Genomic DNA, 26,294 nt, shown 5'->3' on the forward strand with positions numbered 1-26,294 from the left:
CAGCCAGAACCTATTTTTCCTGACTCCTCCATACACTCTACCAATCTCCACTGTGTTCTTCACGAGAGGGATGTCGCCAGTCTTACCTGGAAGCTGATAACCGGATGGAGAAGAAAAGGAACAGTCTTCAGAAATCTTGAGAGTTGGGAGGTCCCCATGCACATTAGTCTGTTGGCCAAACCAGTATGGCCATAGTTATTATGATGTGCATGGAGGCCTTTAGGGTATAATATCACCATATTAGTGATCCCTCTTGTCTGAGAAGCTCTGTTTTTGGTTGATGGCCAATGCACATAGTGTTGCAGTGGTCACGATATAGAGAGAACTTGTTCATAAAAAGTTGATCCCTAAATTACACTACTCTAGATTACCAGGGATATTTTAAGCAACTTATTAACATCTGTAGTGGTCCACGGCCATAATCTGCCATGTTATCCAACACTTCAAGGAAAATTAAGGCTTTGTGATTTGAGAACCTACTTCTCTAAAATCTTAACATGGTGTTTGAGCCAGACATGTTGTGAATTCTGTTGTTGAGCTCCCTCCTGTGGTCATGAATGGTACTTCGGTGAGTTCTGTCCGTGGGCTCCCTCTGGTGGCTGTGAGTGGAGCTGCTGCTTCTGAGGTTCCTTACACAGGTGACGGGGTTTATTCTTTGGCTGGCTGTTCTATTTAACTCCACTTAGATCGTTACTCCATGCCAGCTGTCAATGTTTCTGCATTGCTTCAGTTCGCTCTTGGATCTTTCTGGTGACCTGTCTACTCCAGCAGAAGCTAAGTTCCTGATAGTATCTAATTCGTTCATTGTTTTCTTGTCCAGCTGGATATCATGATTTTGTCTTGCTAGCTGGAAGCTCTGGGATGCAGAGTGGCATCTCCGCACCGTTAGTCGGTGCGGAGGTCTTTTTGTACACTCTGCATGGTCTTTTGTAGTTTTTTGTGCTGATCGCAAAGCTACCTTTCCTATCCTCTGTCTATTTAGTAAGTCTGGCCTCCCTTTGCTGAAACCTGTTTCATTTCTGCGTTTGTGGCTTTCATCTTTACTCACAGTCAATATATGTGGGGGGCTGCCTTTTCCTTTGGGGAATTCTCTGAGGCAAGGTAGGCTAAATAAGATTAAAATAGATAAATCTCCGGGTCCGGATGGCATACACCCACGAGTACTAAGAGAACTAAGTAATGTAATAGATAAACCATTATTTCTTATTTTTAGGGACTCTATAGCGACAGGGTCTGTTCCGCAGGATTGGCGCATAGCAAATGTGGTGCCAATATTCAAAAAGGGCTCTAAAAGTGAACCTGGAAATTATAGGCCAGTAAGTCTAACCTCTATTGTTGGTAAAATATTTGAAGGGTTTCTGAGGGATGTTATTCTGGATTATCTCAATGAGAATAACTGTGTAACTCCATATCAGCATGGGTTTATGAGAAATCGCTCCTGTCAAACCAATCTAATCAGTTTTTATGAAGAGGTAAGCTATAGGCTGGACCACGGTGAGTCATTGGACGTGGTATATCTCGATTTTTCCAAAGCGTTTGATACCGTGCCGCACAAGAGGTTGGTACACAAAATGAGAATGCTTGGTCTGGGGGAAAATGTGTGTAAATGGGTTAGTAACTGGCTTAGTGATAGAAAGCAGAGGGTGGTTATAAATGGTATAGTCTCTAACTGGGTCGCTGTGACCAGTGGGGTACCGCAGGGGTCAGTATTGGGACCTGTTCTCTTCAACATATTCATTAATGATCTGGTAGAAGGTTTACACAGTAAAATATCGATATTTGCAGATGATACAAAACTATGTAAAGCAGTTAATACAAGAGAAGATAGTATTCTGCTACAGATGGATCTGGATAAGTTGGAAACTTGGGCTGAAAGGTGGCAGATGAGGTTTAACAATGATAAATGTAAGGTTATACACATGGGAAGAGGGAATCAATATCACCATTACACACTGAACGGGAAACCACTGGGTAAATCTGACAGGGAGAAGGACTTGGGGATCCTAGTTAATGATAAACTTACCTGGAGCAGCCAGTGCCAGGCAGCAGCTGCCAAGGCAAACAGGATCATGGGGTGCATTAAAAGAGGTCTGGATACACATGATGAGAGCATTATACTGCCTCTGTACAAATCCCTAGTTAGACCGCACATGGAGTACTGTGTCCAGTTTTGGGCACCGGTGCTCAGGAAGGATATAATGGAACTAGAGAGAGTACAAAGGAGGGCAACAAAATTAATAAAGGGGATGGGAGAACTACAATACCCAGATAGATTAGCGAAATTAGGATTATTTAGTCTAGAAAAAAGACGACTGAGGGGCGATCTAATAACCATGTATAAGTATATAAGGGGACAATACAAATATCTCGCTGAGGATCTGTTTATACCAAGGAAGGTGACGGGCACAAGGGGGCATTCTTTGCGTCTGGAGGAGAGAAGGTTTTTCCACCAACATAGAAGAGGATTCTTTACTGTTAGGGCAGTGAGAATCTGAAATTGCTTGCCTGAGGAGGTGGTGATGGCGAACTCAGTCGAGGGGTTCAAGAGAGGCCTGGATGTCTTCCTGGAGCAGAACAATATTGTATCATACAATTATTAGGTTCTGTAGAAGGACGTAGATCTGGGGATTTATTATGATGGAATATAGGCTGAACTGGATGGACAAATGTCTTTTTTCGGCCTTACTAACTATGTTACTATGTTACTATGTTATTTTCTTCTCTAGGGCTAGATAGCTCTTAGGCTGTGACGAGGCGCCTAGGGAGCGTCAGGAGCGCTCCACGGCTATTTCTAGTGTGTGTGATAGGATTAGGGATTGCGGTCAGCCGAGCTCCCACATCCCAGAGCTTGTCCTGTGTGAGTTTTAACTATCAGGTCATTCCGGGTGCTCCTAACCACCAGGTCATAACACAGACATTACTTGATTGCATTTCTCCTGATGTTTGGCCTACGCTGGAACCCACAATATATCATTCATTTTCTTTTAATCTGCTGTATTTATTGTACCTGCTTCTTTTCTTCTACAGATGGCCCAGACAAGGTACAAATAGAAGGTGCAGCATTTGTGAGGCCTGGTTCCTCCATCACATTAACATGTTCTGCTGATTCTGTCCCAACTCCCGAATACCAATGGAAGCGTAATAGCACAGACATCCAGGAAAAAACAAGCAAGTATACTATTAGTAAAGCTGCCCCTGAGGATGAAGGCCTGTACACGTGTGTGGTGAGGAACACGGTGACTCTCCGCACGGCTACTGACTCTGTATATGTGAATGTGACTGCAGGTAAATATACACCGCACAATAGCATTAAAAAGCTTAATCTCTGTATTATATGTATGATTGATATATATTCCTAATATTATTGTGCACAGTCATGGCCAAGTATTTTGGGACCCTTGACATTGTTCATGAAAATGAAGTATTTCTCCCAAGAAATTATTGCAATTAAACATGTTTTCATAGAAACCTGGAATGTTAGAGTTGGAAGGGACCTCCCAGGGTCATCGGGTCCAACCCCTGCTCAATGCAGGAGTCACTAAACCATCTCAGACAGATGTCTGTCCAGCCTCTGTTTGAAGACTTCCATTGTAGGAGAACTCACCACCTCTCGTGGCAGCCTGTTCCACTCATTGATCTTAGTGGGAAAAACAAGATAATCTTGTAGTTATGATACCTTTATAACGGCTAAAATAAATAATGTTGCAAAGCAAGCTTTCGAGACCTCTTGTAGGCCTCCTCATCAGGCATGCATAGTATAACAAAGTTTCTGAAAAATCACAAATATATTCACACAAAAAACAAAACCGGCATGGCATAATATATAACAGAGGAGGTATATCTACAATGTACAGGAACTGCCATGGGCAGCAAAATGGCACCCCAGTATGCCAACCTTTTCATTGCTAAAATGAATTATTTTTTTTAGCATCCTGCTCCATCAAACCCTTGGTCTATTTCCATTACATCAATGACATCTTTATAATCTGGACTGAGTCTGAACAAGAACTATAAAAAATTCCATGACCAATTCAATACAGTACATTCCACCAAAAAGTTAACATTGGACCACTTAAAAATGGAAATCAACTTTCTGGATACCACCAAAAAAATTCTAAGTGATTCATTCCAGACATCGGAGTATCAGAAACCAATTGACCTTCCTACATACCTCAGATGGGACATTTTCCACCCGAAACACATTAAAAGTCCATTGTGTACAGCCAGGCCCTTAGATATAATTGTATCTGTTCCTGCCCAACTGACAGGGATGAACCCATCTGAAAAAGACATCTTTAAACCAAGGCTACCACCCCACCTCCATTGATGATCAGATCATTAGAGCCACAAGGATCCCTATAAGTCAATTACTTCAATACGGAGAAAAAGAGGAAATAGCTTGAGGTATTGAGGAAAACTGTTATGACCTGGTGGTTAGGACAATAATGGACCTGGTGGTTAAGAGCACACGGAAAGACCTGATAGTTACAATCATACAGGACAAGCTCTGGGACGTGGGAACTCTGCTGACCGCAATCCCTAATCCTGTCACACACACTAGAAATAGCCGTGGATTGCTCCTAACGCTCCCTATGCAACTCGTCACAGCCTCAGATCTAGCTAGCCCTAAAGATAGAAAAATAAAGCCTACCTTGCCTCAGAGAAATTCCCCAAAGGAAAAGGCAGCCCCCCACATATATAATGACTGTGAGTTAAGATGAAAATCACAAACACAGAGATGAAATAGATTTTGGCAAAGAGAGGCCCGACTTACTGAACAGACAAAGGATAGGAAAGGTAACTTTGCGGTCAGCACAAAAACTACAAAAAACTACGCAGAGTGCGCAAAAAGACCCTCCGCACCGACTCACGGTGCGGAGGCGCGCCCTCTGTATTCCAGAGCTTCCAGCAAGCAAGACAAAAATCAAAATAGCAAGCTGGACAGAAAAATAGCAAACAAGAGAAAATCAGGAACTTAGCTTCCGCTGGAGAAGACAGGTCACCAGAATGATCCAGGAGCGAACTAGACCAATACTAGAGCATTGACAAGTGGCATGGAGCAATGATCTAAGTGGAGTTAAATAGAGCAGCCAGCTAACGAATTAACCTCGTTACCTGTGGAAGGAAACTCAGAAGCCGCAGCCCCACTCACAACCACCAGAGGAAGCCCATGGACAGAACCAGCCGCAGTACCATTCATGACCACCGGAGGGAGCTTGACAACAGAATTCACAACAGAAAACTGTTAAACAACTTCACCACATCCTACACAAAAAACTTCCTTTTATATACCATGCCCGAGAAAGAGCTATATAACAATTCTCAAAAGCTTGCATTGTAACATCATTTATTTTACTTTTTCTTAGCCATTAAAAGGTATCATAACTACAAGATTATCTTGTTTCCTTCCCCCCCCCCCCGAGAGCAACATGTTTTGTTATGCACATGTTTACTTCCTGTGTGTTTTGGAACAACACAAAATAAACATAAACAAAGAAAAGGCAAATTGTACATCATTTCACACAAAACCACCAAAATTGGCTGGATAAAAATTGTTGAAACCTTTCCAAAATTGTGAGTAAACCACTTTGAATGAGCACCACATGCTCGAAACAAGCTCACCTGTGGCAAGTAACAGGTGTGAGCAATATGAAAATCACACCGGAGAGAAGATGCCTCAATCTTTGAATTGTCTGTGTTCCACACTTAGCAAGGAGAACAGACAGAGGAGAAGAGATCTGTCTGAGGACTTGATAACTAAATTTGTTGCAATCATTTTCTGGGAGAAATGTTTTGTTTTCTTGGAACAATCTCAAGGTTACAAGTCCATCTCCAAAGATCTTGATGTTCCTTTATCCACGGTGTGCTACATATTTGAGATGTTTACAACCCATGGCACTGTAGCTAATCTCCTTGGACATGGACGGCAGAGAAAGTTTGATGAAAGATTGTGAAGCAGGATAGTGTGGATGGTGGATAAGGAGCGCCATTCAAGTGCCAAAGCAATTCAAGCTGTCCTGCAGGCTCGGGGTACATCAGCTTCAGCGTGAACAATCCGTTGACTTTTGAACGAAATGTAGTGTTATGTCAGGAAACCCAGGATGACCCCACTGCTGACACAGACATAAAAAAGCTAGACTGCAGTTTTCCAAAATCCTTCTGGGAAATTGTCTTGTGGACAGATGAGACCAAGATAGAGCTTTTTGGTAAAACACGTCATTATACTGTTTACCAAGAATGGAGTGAGGCCTTCAAAAAAAACACAACACCTACAGTCAAATATGGTGGATGTTCAAAGATGTTTTGTTGGTTTTGTTGCCTCTAGCACTGGTTGCCTTGACTGTGTGCAAGGCATCATGAAATCTGAAGATGTTCAATGGATTTTGCGTTGCAGTGCAGTGCCCAATGTCAGAAAGCTAGGGTTGCATCCTAAGTCATGTCTTCCAGCCGAACAATAACCCAAACATACTTCAAGAAGCACCCACAAATGGATTGAAACAAAATGCTGTAGAGTTCAAAAGTGGCAGCAATGAGTCCAGATCTAAATCTTATTGAACATCTATGGAGAGATCTGAAAATTGCTGTTGGAATAAGGCACTCTTCAAATTATGAGACCAGTTTGCAAAAGAGTGGTCAAAAATTCCAGCTGAGAGGTGTAAGAAGCTTGTTGATGGTTATAGGAAGTGATGATTGCAGTTATTTATTCCAAAGGATGTGCAACCAGATATTAAGTTGAGGGTGCCAACAGTTTTGTTCGGCCCATTTTTGGCATTTTGTGTTAAATTTTGTCCATTTTGCTTTTCGCATTGTAGGTGGAGAGCACAACCACATGATGCATCGTATGGCATAATCGTACCTAACGAAAAATAATTTTTAAGAGTTTCTTGTGTTACTTTTACTGCAAAATAATTTTGTCTTTGATTTTTAAATGACGACGACCCCTTATTATTTTGCAGAATATATAGAACCTGTCAACAAAGATCTGCCAATGATCATTGGAGTGGTGGTGGCTGGAGTGTTATTGCTGATTCTCATCATAGCATTAATTTATCTGTTTATGATACACAAACGGCGCAAAAGGTAAGTGCAGCGCAATACGTTACTGAGGCACAACCACCATTCTTCAGCCATGTGCTGCACGCCATCTTTTAGTCCCATAGAGAATGAGAGTAACACCTGTGGAATGCTACTCCAGTCAAACGGGGGGGGAAAAAACACCAATTTGGGGCATTTTTCTGACCCCCGATGATCTAGAAGTTTTCACTTATCAAGCGGATGGGTGGTTAATTACTTTTTCTTGCTGGAAAAGATCTTTTTGTAAACTCCTTTACATAACCGGCGCAACTTTAGGCAACCAAAAGACAATCTACATCAATATCAAAAACATTGGCTTTATATGTATGGACATTGACGTAGATGGTGGTTTGGCTCCTTACTACAACAGTATATGTCAAATGTCCTAAATTTGCCAGGACTATCCTGAAAGTGTGTGGTGTCCTGGGTCAAACAAGGATGGAGTTTGCACAAACCAAAACCACATGTCGGTGATTCCTCGGGGGTAAGATTGGTAGAAAGACCAAAACGTCCCATTACCAGAACAAATGTTGGTAACTAACAATGCTACATCCAAGCAAGGAATTTGATGTTCTTTTAATGGGAAGTTAGGTCATGAGGTAACAAAAAGAAAAAGATGCAGGCAAGAGGTCCTATTGACTGTAGTAGACTGATGACTTGTCTATAGTCTCTGTCCTGATGACAAAAATTTTTTTCATTTTTTTCCCATTACTTAATACCTTTTTTACTTTCAGTTCAAGTGACACCACAAATTCCAAGATGAAGTCCTCATCCCGAAATGGTAAGTTCAGTGCCACAGAAAATTGACTTCTCTGAGGATATAGGCTCTAAGAAATGAATATACCAAGCTTGTGATGACTGTGTCTAATACAGGGTGATACCCTTGGATGTGTTGCGGTCTTGTGAAGACCATAATATGTGGTCATTTTGTAAGGAGATGGACGTATTGCCCATGTTCCTCTCTTGAAGAACATCTGTATTTTTGGTGGTTTAATGTGATATGCATTAATGATGTTGGCAATGTCTGGTGTTTGACAGTGAGCAAATTGAGAATTTAATGTTTGGGAGGGGCTGAAGTGAAGGGACAGAGACCATTTCCAGTCAGGACGTCAGATAGGGCCCAGTGTGTGAAGAAAGCAGATCTAAGGTCTGAACTGAACAGTGCTGCATGATGTGGGTGTCCCTAATGTGAGAGGAGACCGTGATGAGGATAGTGAGATCCTAGCTGAAGGAAACGGAAGTGACTGGAGTGATCGATAGGAAACTAGTCCTGGAACAGGACGCCTAACAGTATGTCCCAGAGTTTATAATTCACAGTGGTAACGGTCTTAAAATGGGATGGAGTACATAAGACGAAGAGCGTGCCCAGGGCGGGAGTTCCAGAGCGTCAGTAGAAGAATATACAAGTACTGGCAAACTAGTTACACAGAAGGGGAAAAAGGTTCGGAACCGTGGGTTGAGTTAAGGACTCTTGCTAACTGGACTGTAGTACTGAGCTTGACTTTGGTGAAGATGGAGAAGAGGAAGGGATGGAAAATGCTCTGTATTGTGAAGGAAACCTTTGCAAGTTGTGTACTCGCTTTCTACTGTATAGAATCCTCCCCCCTCTCCCCCAACAAGTTATCGTCCAGTAAAAAGTTTATTTTTGACTGGTGGTCTTCCTCATTAAACTGTAAAACATCTGGTCATGGCTAACCAGTCATTGGTTTCTTGTGAGCGGCAAGGACGTAACGCCCCTCATAGTATGACTCCACACACCCAGCCAAGACCCCCACTTTAGTTTAACACACTGGGATGTAAGATGAGTACCTCGCCCACGGCTACTGCCCGCACCACATTACAATATTATTGCCCTTAAAGGGAACCTGTCATGTCATTGTTAGCAGCTAAACTGTCCCCAGTGTGTTGTTAGGGATGCAATCAAAATAGTGCTGTAATCATCTCCAAAAATCACTTTATACAGTACATTCTCTTTCAGTCATAGGGATGTCGCTTCATTTTGTTTCAGTCACAGGCTTTTCATACTGTTAACACCAACGCACTTTGATTGATGTTCCATGGTGCGCTGATGTCACGGGAATCTGCTCTAAAATCCTGCACATGTGCAGTGTCGAGCGGCTCCCTGAGCATGTGCAGTGTCGAGCGGCTCCCCACGCATGCGCACTGTCGAGCAGCTCCCTGTGCATGCGCAGTGTCGAGCAGCTCCCTGTGCATGCGCAGTGTCGAGCTGCTCCCCGCGCATGCGCAGTGTCAAGCGGCTCCCCGCGCATGTGCAGTGTCGAGCGTAGTCAAAGACCCCATGACTCTCAGCATGCACACAGTCAAGGAGGCTGGGTATGTACACCTAGATTCGTGGCATCTAATGGGACTTGCCCCTTTTTAAAATTAAAAGGGATCTGAAGGTACAGCACCAGTGGGCACTACTGTCTATTTTGGATCCTTACGACCCAGATCGGTCATGTGACCGTGTTCACGAGGCCACTAACGGAACCTAACCTATATTCTCACGGAAACTGTTTTGCAAAATGATGGGAAGCTCCATAAGCCAAGGTTGTGCAAATGTCAGACTGTAACCAGCAGCTGTCATGTGAAACATTACTTAGTCTATCGATGACGTAAATTAATGTGTCAATGACTTATGGTCTATTTCACATTGTTATGCTAAATGTACTATATGCTTTTAAACATTGTAGGCAATTTTTTTCTATTTTTCAGAACACGATCTGTATTATTAATAATAGGAAAAAAAAATTGCAACAATGCTGTTCTACACCTGATTCTTCCTGATCTTTCAGGAAATTCACATGTATATTAGCAGCAATAGACTGAGTCAGAGCCTATCTATCTATATAATCGTCTAAGGGGCACTTCCGTCTGTTTGTCTGTCTGTAATGGAAATCCCGTGTCGCTGACCAATCAGCGACGGGCACAGTCCGGCCGCAAACTCGCCCCTTCCTACTCTCCGCCAGTGCCCCCTCCATACTCCCCTCCAGTCAGCGCTCACACAGGGTTAATGGCTGCATTACATCGCGTTATGCCGTGGTGTAACGCAGTCCGTTAACGCTGATATTAACCCCGTGTGACCAACTTTTTACTATTGATGCTGCCTATGCAGCATTAATAGTAAAAAGATCTAATGTTAAAAAAATAAATAAATAAAAAATCATTATATTCTCACCTTCCGGCGCCTTTTCCGCTTCTTGCGACACTCCGGGCCATGCATTGCGGTCTCGCGAGATGATGACGTAGCGGTCTTGCAGGACTGCTACTTCATCATCTCGCGAGACCGCAATGCATTCTTGGGACGGGAGCGTCGCGAGGAGCATCGCTAAACGCCTCGCCTGGATCCGGGGGCTGCCAGAAGGTGAGTATATAACTATTTTTTATTTTAATTCTTTTTTTTTTTTTTTTTTAACAGCGATATGGTGCCCACATTGCTATATACTAATATATATATATTATATATAACACCACCATATATGTTATATATAACACCACCAAAAAGCTAAGGCAAGTGTCCAGGGTTGCGGAGCGACGTTGGAAGAGAACACACTCGCAAGACGACTTCACTGTATTCAAACAAGCAACACTCGCTTTTAAATCTGCACTCACCTCTGCTAAACAGGCCTACTTCACAACCCTCGTATCTTCCCTATCCCACAACCCCAAACAGTTATTCAAAACATTTAACTCCCTCCTCCGCCCCCCACTGCCCCCTCCAACCTCCCTCATCTCTGCTGAGGACTTTGCCACTCACTTTAAAAATAAGATCGACCAGACAAGGCAAGACTTCATTGTTCAACCGCCACAACCCCTTTGTATACCAGACCAATGCCCTAACCCCATAACCTCCCTATCCAACATAACTGAAGCGCTCGACCCCATCCCATCCCACCTCCTCCCCAACCTCACCACCACACTTATCCCATCCCTAACCCACCTCTTCAACCTATCGCTAACTTCTGGCACCTTCCCCTCTGCGTTCAAACATGCCACAATCACACCTATCCTTAAAAAGCCAACCCTCGATCCAACTGCTATGTCCAGCTATCGTCCAATATCGCTGCTCCCATTTGCTTCCAAACTCCTGAAGCAGCACGTCCATGCTGAACTCTCCTCCCACCTCTCATCTAACTTGTTGTACGACAATCTACAATCTGGTTTCCGCCCCCATCACTCAACTGAGACTGCCCTGACCAAAATCACTAACGACCTACTTACCGCCAAAGCTACTGGACAATACTCTGTACTCCTCCTTCTAGACCTGTCCTCTGCTTTCGACACAGTTGACCACTGCCTCCTACTGCAGATGCTCTCCTCCTTTGGCATCAAAGACCTCGCCCTATCCTGGATCGCCTCGTATCTTTCCAACCGCACATTCAGCGTCTCCCACTCCCATACTACCTCCTCATCCCACCCTCTCTCTGTTGGAGTCCCCCAAGGCTCTGTTCTAGGACCCCTACTCTTCTCAATCTATACACTTGGCTTGGGACAACTCATAAAGTCCCATGGATTCCAGTACCACCTCTATGCTGTCGACACTCAGATCTACCTCTCTGGCCCAGACGTCACCGCTCTGCTGTCCAGAATCCCAGAGTGCCTATCAGCCATATCCTCCTTCTTCTCCTCTCGCTTCCTCAAACTCAATGTGGACAAATCTGAACTCATCATCTTTCCTCCATCCCACAAATCTTCCTTACTTGACCCATCTATCGCAGTCAATGACATCATGCTTTCCCCTGTACCCGAAGTCCGCTGCCTCGGAGTAACCTTCGACTCTGCCCTGTCCTTCAAACCACACATCCAAGCTCTTTCCACCTCCTGTCACCTCCAGCTCAAAAATATCTCCAGGATCCGTCCTTTCCTCAACCCCCAATCTACTAAAATGCTTGTGCACGCCCTCATCATTTCCCGCCTTGACTACTGCAACATCCTTTTCTGTGGCCTCCCTGCTAACACCCTTGCACCTCTCCAGTCCATCCTTAACTCTGCTGCCCGACTAATCCATCTCTCTCCTCGCTACTCCTCCGCTTCCCCCCCTCTGCAAATCTCTTCACTGGCTCCCATTCCCTCAGCGTATCCAGTTCAAATTGCTAATACTGACCTACAAAGCCATCCACAACCTGTCTCCTCCATATATCTCTGAACTAATCTCTCGATATCTTCCCTCACGTGATCTCCGGTCCTCCCAAGACCTCCTTCTCTCCTCCACACTTATTCGCTCCTCATCCAATCGCCTCCAAGACTTCTCCCGAATATCCCCCATCCTCTGGAACTCTCTGCCCCAACACGTCCGACTATCAACCACAGTCGGATCCTTCAGACGGAACCTGAAAACTCATCTCTTCAGGAAAGCCTACAGCCTGCACTGACACCACTGCTGCCTCATCACTATCGAAGCTACCGCCTCACCAACTCCGGAGCTACCGCCTCACCAACACCGGAGCTACCACCTCACCAACACCGGAGCTCCTGCAACCCTCAACCTACTGTCTCCTTCCCCATAATCCTGTAGAATGTAAACCCGCAAGGGCAGGGTCCTCGCCCCTCTGTATCAGTCCGTCATTGTTAGTTTGTTTACTGTATGTGATATTGGTAACTTGTATGTAACCCCTTCTCATGTACAGCACCATGGAATCAATGGTGCTATATAAATAAATAATATAATAATACGTGGACTGTGTTGTATACTACGTGGCTGTGTTATATACTGCATGGGCTGTGCAATATACTACGTGGCTGTGCAATATACTATGTGGCTGTGCAATATACTATGTGGCTGTGCAATATACTATGTGGCTGTGTTATATACTATGTGGCTGTGTTATATACTGCATGGGCTGTGCAATATACTATGTGGCTGTGCAATATACTATGTGGCTGTGCAATATACTATGTGGCTGTGCAATATACTATGTGGCTGTGCAATATACTATGTGGCTGTGCAATATACTATGTGGCTGTGCAATATACTATGTGGCTGTGCAATATACTATGTGGCTGTGCAATATACTATGTGGCTGTGCAATATACTATGTGGCTGTGCAATATACTATGTGGCTGTGCAATATACTATGTGGCTGTGCAATATACTATGTGGCTGTGCAATATATTACGTGGCTGTGCAATATACTACGTGGCTGTGCAATATATTACGTGGCTGTGTTATATACTGCGTGGGATGTGTAATATAGTGCGTGGGCTGTGTTATATACTACGTGGCTGCAATATATTACGTGGCTGGGCAATATACTACGTGGCTGGGCAATATGCTATGTGGGCTGTGCTATATACTATGTGGGCTGTATTATATACTACGTGGCTGTGCAATATATTACATGGCTGGGCAATATACTACGTGACTGTGTTATATACTGAGTGAGCTGTGCTATATACTACGTGGGCTGTGCTATATACTACATGGCTGTGTTATATACTACATAGCTGTGCAATATACGTGGCTGGGCAATATACTACGTGGCAGTGTTATATACTACGTGGCCTGTGTTATATACTACGTGGGCTGTTATATACTACGTGGGTTGTGCTACATACTGCGTGGGCTGTGCTATATACTGCGTGGGCTGTGTTATATGCTACATGGCTGTGTTATATGCTACGTGGCTGTGTTATAAGCTACGTGGCTGTGCTATATGCTACATGGGAGAGACTCTTTTGCCTGGGGCCCTCAAAAACCTGGAGCATGCCTCGACTTCACTGATTGTTCGCGCCCGGCCGGGCGCGAACAATCAGCGACAGGCGCAGTCCAGCCACGTGTTGGCGCAGAATTTGAACCACGCTTTGCTAATTGGTTGCACCTGGCTGGCCGAATCCTGTGTATAAATTGCATTATTCTGAAAACTTCATAAATAAACTATATGCATGTTCTAGAATACTCGATGCGTTAAAATCGGGCCACCATCTAGTCTTATATTGATGGATCTAATGAGCGTGTGCAGAGGGTTTGTAAAGGAAGTGGGAGGAGGTGATCTGTGACATCCCCTATTGTGATCCTATTATCTACTATATATATATATATATATATATATATATAATGTGTTATCCGTCATTGTACAGGAGGAGGTGAGCTGTGGCATCACCTATTGTGAATGGTGGATTCTGTGTTATCTACTGTATATAGAGGTGTTATCAGTCATTGTACAGGAGGAGGAGGTGATCTGTGACATCATCTATTGTGAATGGTGGATCCTGTGTTATCTACTGTATATAGAGGTGTTATCAGTCATTGTACAGGAGCAGGAGGTGAGCTGTAACATCACCTATTTTGAACGGTGGATCCTGTGTTATCTACTGTATATAGAGGAGTTATCAGTCATTGTATAGGAGCAGGAGGTGAGCTGTGACATCACCTATTGTGAATGGTGGATCCTGTGTTATCTACTGTATATAGAGGTGTTATCAGTCATTGTACAGGAGGAGGAGGTGATCTGTGACATCATCTATTGTGAATGGTGGATCCTGTGTTATCTACTGTATATAGCGGTATCAGTCATTGTACAGGAGGAGGAGGTGAGCTGTGATATCACCTATTGTGATTGGTGGGTCTTATTAATTATATGCAGTAGATAACAACACAATGTTATTCTAATACTGCCTGTAATAATAATGAGACTGCTGAAAGGAAGGTTGAGTCTAAAATGGCCCTTGTAGATGGTGTTTAAATTGCAAGATTACAACAACAAAAAACAGGGAAAAAAAATAACACAAAAATTTGATCCAAACAATAAGTAATTTTCTGATAGTGTATTACCTATGGTGATGGGGGATGCAGAGGGAGCAATATTTTAGGCCCCGGCAGCTTCACAAGGTCCAAATGCCCTTTTATCACATAAGGACACACCAATGTTATAAATGGCTCATGGTAACGGTATTTTTTCATTGAGGTCAGTAGAGATGGGACAGGAGGATACTATGAAATACAGCTGATATTGACTGTACAGTACGGAAAACTTTAATCTCAAATTATAGTAAATTTTACAGGAGGAAAGGAGTGCAAGTTCTGTGACATGACCCCTCACCCGCTCTCCTGCTCTCTGTTGATCACTTTACTTGTTCTCTGATTTATAGGGTCAGTTTGACCTCTGACCTGCAGGAAGCTGCAGTGAGGACATTTCACTTTTCACTTCCTATCCCATTTAAAGGAAGGAAATTGTCCTTTAAATCTAGCTCCCAAAATATGAAAAATGAAATATACGCAGAAGCGAGGAAAGTTTTCTGTTGAGTTGTTGTTGTCTGCGGCTCCATCATGTATGACGCGGGATACGACACTCGATAGCAAGGCAAGGACTGGTAATAGTTGGTCATTAACAGCGATGAGCAAATTTATTGACTTGGAATTATAATTTTACAAAAGTTAGTAGTCTCCCGAAATATTTAAAAATTTTTTTTTTTTTTTTTTTTTGTTGGCCAATTTGCTCCACACCGAATTTTGGAAAAATTTGAGACCAAAAGCAGAGGACAATTTGCTGAACCCTAGATGGTCAACTACAGGTAAAAAATAAGCGCACCTGTCCAAACCCTTCTTTGGCTTTTTGACTAGACCACTACATGGCCAATTAGTATAAAACCTAAAAGCCCATTTAGCCCGATAGTCTGCGGGAAAAAAAAATATGGAGGCCTGTCCAATTTTGATCGGAGGGGTTGGATCAAAATCAATAATGCAAGTCTGGGTCTGCAAATAAAGTCTGAGCGCATTAGGATGACATTCAGTTCCATTCCGATTTTTCATTTGCTGACATAAAGGACAAGACGGAGAAACTGTTTTTTTTTTTTTTCCCTAAAAAGTGCGAGAAAACTGATCCCGCTCTGCTCAAAGTCTGATCAGAATAATAGGACTGTTTTTCGCGTCTTTGGAGAAATCTGTTGGGCGCAGTCAGATGGCCGTATAAATGAAATCGTGGTGCGCGGACTGGCAGGCGGCTAGTCCGATCCAAGCCTGACTGCTTTATGTATTTCTATGCAGCTGTCAGGATTTGCTCGGCATTGCCGACTGCCAGTCCATGCACTATGGTTTCATTTCTACCGCCGTCAGACTCTGTGCACACATTGCGACATGCAAGTATACCACTCGTCATACAGCGTTACCAACTGGGGCTATTTCTTTGGACTGTCATTATATCGAAACTGATGCAGAGATTCTATATTCCTGACTGTACATAAAGTCCTTTTCTTCCTAATTTGTAGACCGCATACTGATTACCAGCCCTCCCTTTCATATTTATGTCATTATTCAAATTTTAGCCTAATATAATAAGTTAATTTTTAATATTTAATCTAATCCACGTCTCTCCTCTCCATCCTCCTCCCTTCTTTGTGTCAATGAATAAACATTACAGATAGAGTGTGTGTGTGACAGCTCGGCAATGATAAACAGCTCCCATCCATTTACCCACAGCCAGAAATGTAGAGGTCCGCAATTGTGTTTTTTTTAAGAGCTTGAAAAGACTTGGATTTGGTCCTAGGAGACCTCAGAGTGTTGGGCTACTTTCACACTAGCGTTTTTTGTAAATCCGTCACAATGCGTCGTTTTGCAGAAAAAACGCATCCTGCAAAAGTGCTTGCAGGATGCGTTTTTTCCCCATACACTTCTATTGATGACGCATTTGCGACGGATTTGCACACTTCGCATCCGTCTTGTGACGAATGCGTCGTGCTTTGGTGGACCGTTGGGAGAAAAAAAACCTGCATGTAACGTTTTTTTCTCCCGACGGACCGCTTTTTCCGACCACGCATGCACGGCTGGAACTCTGCCCCCACCTCCCCGCACCTTACAATGGGGCAGCGGATGCGCCGGAAAAATGCATCCGCTGCCTCCATTGTACAATCAGGAACACATGGGCTACTTGCACAGTGAACAAGTCTGTATGATCATGTTCACACACCACCAAGAAACCTGAAGACACAAAAGAGAATAGTAAAACCAAAAACACTCAGTTTGAAAAAATGTTGCAGTAATCCGCAAGTGCTAGTAAAAGATGTAAAAAACAGGGTATTTGGTTGATACGTTTTTTGCAAAAAATGTATACTAAGCTGCTCTACCAATCTTCACGGTATACCCTTATCAGAGCAGTCCTAACTAATGTATGCAATCCCTATCTGATGTATTTAAAAACCTGATCATCTGTATATAACCTGTGTGAACAGGGTTCATAGAGGAAAAATCCATGTGTGCATACAGGGTAGAACAGCTTTTGTGCAGATAGCCCAAGAGGAGTGGTGGAACTCCCCAGTCTTGTAGACACAAGAGAACAATTATGGAAACAGGAACACATGGGCTACTTGCACAGTGAACAAGTCTGTATGATCATGTTCACACACCACCAAGAAACCTGAAGACACAAAAGAGAATAGTAAAACCAAAAACACGCAGTTTGAAAAAATGTTGCAGTAATCCGCAAGTGCTAGTAAAAGATGTAAAAAACAGGGTATTTGGTGCAATGCAGCAAACGCTAGCGTCGGAATCTCTCCCCGACGCATTGCGACGGGGAGATTCCGACGCTAGTGTGAAAGAAGCCTTACACGCGCCTTTTCAGGACAATTGGAGGCTTTGTTTTTCTAATAATCTTTATTGGTTTGATACATTTTTATAACTGGGAAGGGTAAAGAATAAGGGAATGCAAGGTAGAGTGGGAAAAAAAACAAAAACCCCATATAATATGTGGAAAAGGGAAAAAAGACAGGTATACGTACAGACATTCCCGTAGGTTTACACAACACAACTGTCGCTTAATATCAGCACCTGGTATACGTACAGACATTCCCGTCGGTTTACACAACACAACTGTCGCTTAATATCAGCACCTGGTATATGTACAGACATTCCCGTAGGTTTACACAACACAACTGTCGCTTAATATCAGCACCTGGTATACGTACAGACATTCCCGTAGGTTTACACAACACAACTGTCGCTTAATATCAGCACCTGGTATACGTACAGACATTCCCATCGGTTTACACAACACAACTGTCGCTTAATATCAGCACCTGGTATACGTACAGACATTCCCGTAGGTTTACACAACACAACTGTCGCTTAATATCAGCACCTGGTATACGTACAGACATTCCCGTAGGTTTACACAACACAACTGTCGCTTAATATCAGCACCTGGTATACGTACAGACATTCCCGTAGGTTTACACAACACAACTGTCGCTTAATATCAGCACCTGGTATACGTACAGACATTCCCGTAGGTTTACACAACACAACTGTCGCTTAATATCAGCACCTGGTATATGTACAGACATTCCCGTAGGTTTACACAACACAACTGTCGCTTAATATCAGCACCTGGTGTACGTACAGACATTCCCGTAGGTTTACACAACACAACTGTCGCTTAATATCAGCACCTGAAATAGAAACTCAAGCAGTACACGTATACAATTGTGTATGACATCAAATTAAATGTTGCTCAATATCAACGTCTGAAAATAAGTAATTCTATATTATGTAAAGTATGAGAACCTGTCAAGTCTGGGAACACCTTAAGGTGACCCTAAGACTGGCTGGAGGGCAATGTTCGGTTCTTTTTAGTAAAATAACAAGTGGAATAAAGGTCTTTTCAAGTAGGATGTATATTTGATGTACACAGAGAGGAGGTATCGGAAGAAACAGCAGAAGATGTCAATCCTGTTCTTTTCAGAAAGTTAATTCCTTCCTCCGGAGATGAGTGTGAACAATTTTGAAGCAAATTTCACTTGTAGATTGGAAGTCTTTGGCCATTGGTCGGGTAGGTATTCCATTGTGTAAAAGTTCCCGAGTGGTTTGAAAGAATGATTTTCGTTTGTGTAGGGTATCTTTAGACAAGTCCTTGAAAAAAGATAACGTATATTCTCGAGAATAAGCCGAGATTTTCAGCCCACTTTTTTGGTCTGAAAGTCCCCCTCTCGGCTTATACTCGAGTCATACCCAGGGGTCGGCAGGTGAGGGGGAGCGGAGCTGTGTAATAATACTCACCTGCTCCTGGTGCAGTCCCTGCACGTCCCTGGTTCTCCGGCGCCAGCAGCTTCTTCCTGTAGTGAGCGGTCACGTGGTACCACTCATTACAGTAATAAATATGAACCCGACTCCACTCACATAGGGGTGGAGCCGCATATTCATTACTGTAATGAGCGGTGCCATGTGACCGCTCAGTACAGGAAGAAGCTGCCGGCACCGGGCAACAGACGTGCAGGGACCTCGCCAGGAGCAGGTGAGTATGACGGGGGGCAGTGCGCAATATTCACCTGCTCCCCGCTCCACTATCGGCACCGCTGCGTCCTCTGCAGTGATGCTCCGGTCAGAGGGCGCGATGACACGACTAGTGCGTGCCGTCCTGTGCCTGAACGTCGGTGCAGAGGACGGGGAAAACACAGCGGCGGTGGAACGGGAAAGGTGAGTATAGCAAGTGCCGGGGGCCTGAAAGGTGAGTATGTAATTTTTTTATTTTTTTAATCACAGTAACAGCATATGGGGCAACTATCTGTATGGAGCATCTTATGGGGCCATGTGCAGCGTTATATGGGGCAAATATCTGTATGGAGCATCTCATGGGGCCCATAATCCACATTTGTAGAGCATTATACAGGGCAAATGTGTCTATGGAGCATCTTTTGGGGTCGTAATCAGCATTTGTGCAGCATTGTATGGGGCATATTTTGTATGGAGCATCTTAAGGGGCCATCATAAACTGTATGGAGCATTATATGGGGCTCCTGATTCAATATGGATATTCAAAAACACTTAACCTACTGATGTCTCAATTAATTTGACTTTTATTGGTATCTATTTTTACTTTTGACATTTACCGGTAGCTGGCGCATTTCCCACCCTAGGCTTATACTCGAGTCATTAAGTTTTCCCTTTTTTTTTTTTTTTTGTGGCAAAATTAGGGGGGTCGGCTTATACTTGGGTTGGCCTATACTCGAGTATATACCGTACGTTGAGGTACGGAGATAGAAGGTGTTTTGAGTCTCTTGTCAGCATAAGGAGATCCTTCTTTACCCCTGTAGGATAGAGGGACACAATGACGTCTCGAGCAGTGTTTGTAGGGAGAGAGCATGGCCTTTGAATTTTGAAAACCTTCTTAATCAGATTTTTTCCTTTGTTTTTGGGTAATAAGTGAGAGATCATTGAAGAAATATAATTTTTTAACTGTGAGGGCTAGACCGACTCTGGTATTCCTCTGATTTTTATGTTATTTTTCATTTTGAAGTCTTCATAATTAGCCAAGTAGTCTCTAAAATAGTTGATATCTTTTTGGATCCTCTCCAGAGAGTCCAAGAGTATGTGTGGACTATGAGCATGGATAGAGGGCGAGATCTGGTAGTTTTTCTCTAGAGTGTCTGTAATTTTTGAGTCTCGAAGAGGGGCATCAGGGGCCTTGGTAGAATTTAAGTTAGAGTCTTTGACTATAAAATGTAGTGCATCTTTAAATAGCTATTGGATAAAAGATTCCGAGGCTTTTACAGTATTTGATTCTTGAAGGTCGGATATTTTAGATTCGTATCCACGTGTATTAGTACCCTTTTCCAAGATGTTTGCTGATGTTAAAAAGGCTCTGCAGATATTGATCATAAAGCTCTCAGATGGGTAGTCATCAGAAGCTGGTATATAACATACCAGCTTCTGATGACTACCCATCTGAGAGCTTTATGATTAAAGAAACATTAGAGATCTGGTCCTCAGGACCTGCATCCGATTTTCTCTTGACCCAAGTTAATTTTATTTGGCTGGAATAGGAATTTTCCTATGGGCTCATAAGTCTCGTATTCAGTAGAACTCTCTGAGGAGGAATGTTTTCGTCAGAATCTGTAAAATTAGTAAAGTCGCTGTCCCCATAGTCGGAGGTATCCGTCATTTTGGTAAATTCTTCCGAGTGGACACTTTCTAGTCCCTCTGATGAATTAGAAGAATTATCTGTATCATGGTTTACATCCAGCTGTTCCTTTTGATCTACTGTGTCGCTATTGTTTTTGTCGGCTGGTTCCATAGTAGAGGTCAAATTAGGAAGTATTTTTTGGATTAGTTCTTCAATCGAAAGAAGCCTGTTTTTTTTTCTAGTATAGATTTTTGCTGTGACCGTATTTGTTTAACGGGGTCACTTTCTGATGTGTCAGAGGACTGGTCACAGACATTCCAATTTGTTGATAAAACCCCTTTAACAGATGGGCTTCTACATAGTTGGCCGTTATTGTCAGGGTTTTCATGAGTTTCCCCTATGATTTTTGGGGTATTAAAAGAAGGTTTAAGGGTGGCACCTCTCCTCAATATAGGAAGAGGTTGTGAGGCATTATAGAACTGTAGCGGTGTTCCAATTGCTATTCCACCACTTTGTAGTGGGAAGACACCCTCCTCCCTAACTGTCGCCGCATCAGCCTCTTCACCTTCTGCTTGATTGCCCCTTATCGTTTGGGTAATTGTCAATTTCCCCTGTGATTTTTGGGCAATTATATGAAGGATTAGAGGTAGCACACCTCTCTGAAGCACTAAGAGTAGTGGCGGTGTACCATTCGCTGCTTCACAATACAGCTGAATACCTTGCAGGACTCCCTCTTCCCTCACCACTGCTGCATCAGTCGCTCTGCATGCGGTTAAGTAGCAAGCAGCCGGCGGAGGAATCACCGGGCCGCACCGGGCCTCGCTTCCCAGCCCCCACCGGACCGAGTCGATCCTGAAGGACTTGCCAGGTGTTAAGGTAAGGGACAAGTCCTGGGTTCCTTCCTTCCGCATGGTCGCGGCTCCCGATCTCACCGCAAACTCCCGGCTCTTCTTCCCCTCCTTTTCAGTGGGTAACAGTGCCACGGGGAGTGCAAGGTTCTTCGCTGGTGGCAGCGCTGACGTCGTCCGGCATATCACCTCCGCAACAGCCGACGACGATTCAGCACAGCCGTTGGTATTCTTCTGTGTTGAATCCCTGTTGTCTGGGGGAACATCTGAGGTCCTCCCCAACACAGGAGCAAAAGGGACTTTTCTCACATCTTTTACCGGAATCTTCTTGGCTCCAGCTCTTTCTGTTCTGTGGGTGACAGAAACCCTGAATTTCTTTCCTCTCATGTTTGCCTGTGTGGCGGCCATCTTGATTGGAGGCCTTGTTACAGGCCGAGAAGCTGTAGTGCTTGTTGTCCTTGTAATATCCACTATATTCTTCATTTTTATTTGTTGTAGATAAGGACCAAAGGGTTTCCAAGATTATAGATCTATAAGTTCCACTTTTTGGAAGCCAAAGGTAGCTCAATATAGGGGATTATTCAGGAGCTCCGTAAAGGCAAGTCTGCTCTTGTCCCCTGCAAACCACGCCCCGCAATTGGAGGCTTTGTAATACTTGTTCTTTGCAAATTTAAAAATCAAATTTAAAAAAAATAAATACATTTAAGATTCTTTCATCTCGTTTAATGACCTATCTTAAGGGTAGGTTTTTAATTTTAGAGATATGGGTAAGCTCTGAAACTTATCTGACCTGCTGCATTTAGTGCACCGCTATTGATTTTGTGTTACATTTTTCTGGTCTCAGAAATTCCATATTTTTTCTTTTTTTTTCTTTTCTTTTGTCCTCTTTTTTTTTTTTTTTTTCATTACATTTGAGTAAAGCTGTTGGTGTCTTATTTTTTTCCTTCTTTATCGGCCATGTAAATATCTAAAACCTCTGCATATTGTAGATGGTGCCAGCAGAGAAGCCGCCACCTGCCTTATCTGTAAAGATTACGTTACTATAGAAGCGTTATCGTTCTGTACGAAAGAGATTTCAGGACACAACACATGGCTCTGCTTAGATACTTGGACATGTTTACTGGACCGGCATATTTTTGGTTAAGAAAGAGAAGTCTTTTTTTGCATCTATGAAAATGGGTTTCAATGAAATTACAAGGCAGATGATGGCTGGATGAAAGCGTAAAAGGGGTAATGCAATATTAAGAACATGGACCCGTTTCTGTTCCAAAAAAAGCGCCAATCTTTTATGTGGATTTTTCAACCAAAGTTCTTGTGGGTTTTTTTTTTTTTTTTAAACCCTTTAAGTAAGCATACCGTTCACTTGAAGGGGTGTTCCCATCTCCAGGATCCTATCCCAATATGTAGTAGGTGAAAAAAAATATTAGCAAATGCCTCCAATTACAAATGAATAGAATGTATAAAGTGATAATTATTGACTATAAAATCCACATGATAGTAAAAAGAAATAATATCATAAAGTACCAAATAAATATAGTATAGAGTGGTTATTATAAGTCAATAGTATCTAATAAATGCACATATATTCAATATAGTAGAACATAATCGTATAAAAATAAAGTGTCCTAGGGCCATAAGGAAAGGAGATCCAATGTAATACTGACCAGTGCCAGATAATTAATATAATAATTATCACTTTATACATTTATATTCTATACCTTGGTTCAGGAGACCATACGATATAGGTACTATATACTAGCTTTATTGTATACATTTTACTGTCCGCATAACTATTATCTATATTTGCATATTCGATATCTATATAGTTTTACATATTGGAATTATTCTAGTTGCATGGCATTATGTATAATAAGGCGTTTTTATAACTCCGTGACACCCCCTATTTCATTTCCATCTGTCTTGTTCTTTCCCCTATAATATGTATTTTGTTATGTTTTTATGATATAATAAAATTATTTGTCCTAATACATATGTTGTAGCTGTGCATCATATCTGTAGGTATTATTATCTTGAGTGGATGCACCTCATATATTCTTTCTTGGTGTATATGTATATTCATTTTTCTTATATGCAAAAAAAAAAAACATGCTACCCATTAAAGAGTAAAAAATAGAACGGGGATGGCAGCAGCGTGGGCGAGCGAGATCTGCAAATCGGATCTAATTCGGACACGTCTCCTCTTTATATCGTAGACACTTAAAGGGAGCCTGTCACCCCCAAAATCGCGGGTGAGGTAAGCCCATCGGCATCAGGGGCTTATCTACAGCATTCTGGAATGCTGTAGATAAGACACCGATGTATCGTAAAAGATGAGAAAAAGACGTTAGGTTATACTCACCCAGGGGCGGTCCCGCTGCGGTTCGGGTCCGGCACCTCCCATCTTCATACGATGACGTCCTCTTCTTGGCTTCATACTGCAGCTCCAGCGCAGGCGTACTTTATCTGTCCTGTTGAGGGCAGAGCAAAGTACTGCAGCGCGCAGGCGCTGGGCCTCTCTGACCTTTCCCGGCGCCTGCGCACTGCAGTACTTTGCTCTGCCCTCAACAGGGCAGACAAAGTACGCCTGCGCCGGAGCCACAGCGTGAAGACCAGAAGAGGACGTCATCTGATGAAGATGGGAGGCGCCGGACCCGGACTAACAGCGGGACCGCCCCTGGGTGAGTATAATCTAACGTCTTTTTCTCATCTTTTAGGATACATTGGGGGCTTATCTACAGTATTCCAGAATGCTGTAGGTAAGCCCCTGATGCCGGTGGGCTTACCTCACCCACGATTTTCGGGGTGACAGGTTCCCTTCAATCTTCAATAAAAGCAAATATGTGAACTGCCCCATAAACTATAACGGATATGTGTTCTGCCCTCGAAAAACACGGATATAAATAAGAAATGTATGTGAAACAGTCGTCTGAATGAGGGCTAAGATTGGCTTGACGTTCATGTGTATGTTCTCTGACCAGTCATGACGTTTGAACTTGGTTGGGTCTGTTTTTGCAGCTCCATGTCCATGTGGAAAATTGCTCATGCCCCACTGCACTTTGACTTTCATTTCTCACGTACAACCTTACAAATTTGGCATGCGCGAACGAGGCCTAAAGGAGAAAAAGTTATGGCCTACTGGACATGCCATGTTTGCCATTTTCTTGATACTTGAGTGAAGAACTTTGGTGGCACAGACCCCTCAACATACTACATGTTCGGCCGCCATATTCGTGCATAACTTGAAGCTCTTGGGCACCAATTCTAAATTTACCATTTAAAATACTGGTACCTTCTCACAAAGTAGAAGGGTCGTTGGGACCCTCGGGCACAGAGACCTGATGGCAAATTCAATCTTAGCTATTCACTTGGTCAGAGATCCATAAAATTCATGGATCAGCAAGTCTATTGAACTGCTTGCTTTCTTATTGTACGGTGCTCTAGTTACTGTTACTATGCCGAGCAGATAGATACCAGGGTGTGTGAGGAGTCATTGTCTAATGTCTATTAAGTACCGTAATACCGGGAAGTTACAGCCAAGTTTACAAGTCTAGACTTTCTGTAACAGAATAGTTCATACCTGAGATCCACAAGGCATGTATGAACTTGAGACCATCCTGAAGGGCCAACGGCCAACATTTCATACCTCAGAAAAAATATTTCTTTGGAATATAGTTTTCTATTTCCTCTTGCCGTCTGTGAAAAAGAAAAATGCAACGAACAGAGAGATTCCCATTGTAAACTACGGTATTTAGTTAATATATATTATTAAGGTATTCCTCACGTCTTGGTTTCTTGACCAAAGACTTGGTTATGCTTCAGTCTTGACGTTGGTGGAGCTCCACCATGGAGACACCTTTTGCATGTCTCTTAGGAATAGTCTACCATCATGGTATGACCCTGCTGTAAGAAGAAGGTGGTCAGCTACAGATATATGACCTTCCTTATATATGCCCTTTGCTTACTATATCCCTAAATAAGTTTATGCTATATGCAGTGTCAGACTGAAGAACACTGCCCACCAGAGGATTTGATTTTGAGGGCCCACCTTTCTCCCCCACTAAAGAGCCCCATAGCAGCTGCATGGTTTGTACTATGAACTCTCCTGAAGGAGATGCCAAGGCCCACCGGAGGATTCTCCAGTTCTCTGGTGGGCCAGTCCAACCCTGGCTATGTGTCTATAACTGTGAAGTGCCACCCATTGAGGCATTTTCTAATATTTTACAATATTGTATTTATTTTTTTTTGTATGAAACTAAATTAAAGAAAAAGGTTGAACACTTCTGGACTTGCATTTTTGGAAACTCTTGCCTTTTAAGAGCTTCAGCATGATGAAATAAAGACTATTACCTTAACATAGTAGACTGTGTCTGAGTGTCAGTCTCCATTAAGCATATATGCCCCAAAATTATCCACATCAGAAATCCTGTTCACTCTGACGGCACCGTTCTAATCTGTGGGCCCGTCTGTGCATACGTACAAATCCCATTTTGCCGAGGTGTTCGGGCATAGGCTTTGACGAGACCACTTTTTGTATAGGCTGGGC

The 26,294-nt window shown here is 43.0% G+C and overlaps 1 protein-coding gene across 1 annotated transcript in view; it reads left to right on the top strand.

Moving 5' to 3' along the window:
• LOC138651348 (carcinoembryonic antigen-related cell adhesion molecule 8-like) overlaps positions 1 to 26,294 on the top strand; it is a 65,511-nt gene that overhangs the window by 26,046 nt on the left and 13,171 nt on the right. The window contains exons 4-6 of the mRNA XM_069741462.1: positions 3,028 to 3,285; positions 6,957 to 7,080; positions 7,809 to 7,855. Of these exons, the coding sequence (XP_069597563.1) occupies positions 3,028 to 3,285; positions 6,957 to 7,080; positions 7,809 to 7,855 (429 nt within the window). The remainder of the gene's footprint in view (positions 1 to 3,027; positions 3,286 to 6,956; positions 7,081 to 7,808; positions 7,856 to 26,294) is intronic.

This window comes from Ranitomeya imitator, chromosome 10, assembly GCF_032444005.1.
Source record: "Ranitomeya imitator isolate aRanImi1 chromosome 10, aRanImi1.pri, whole genome shotgun sequence".
In the NCBI taxonomy this organism is placed as follows: Eukaryota; Metazoa; Chordata; class Amphibia; order Anura; family Dendrobatidae; genus Ranitomeya; species Ranitomeya imitator.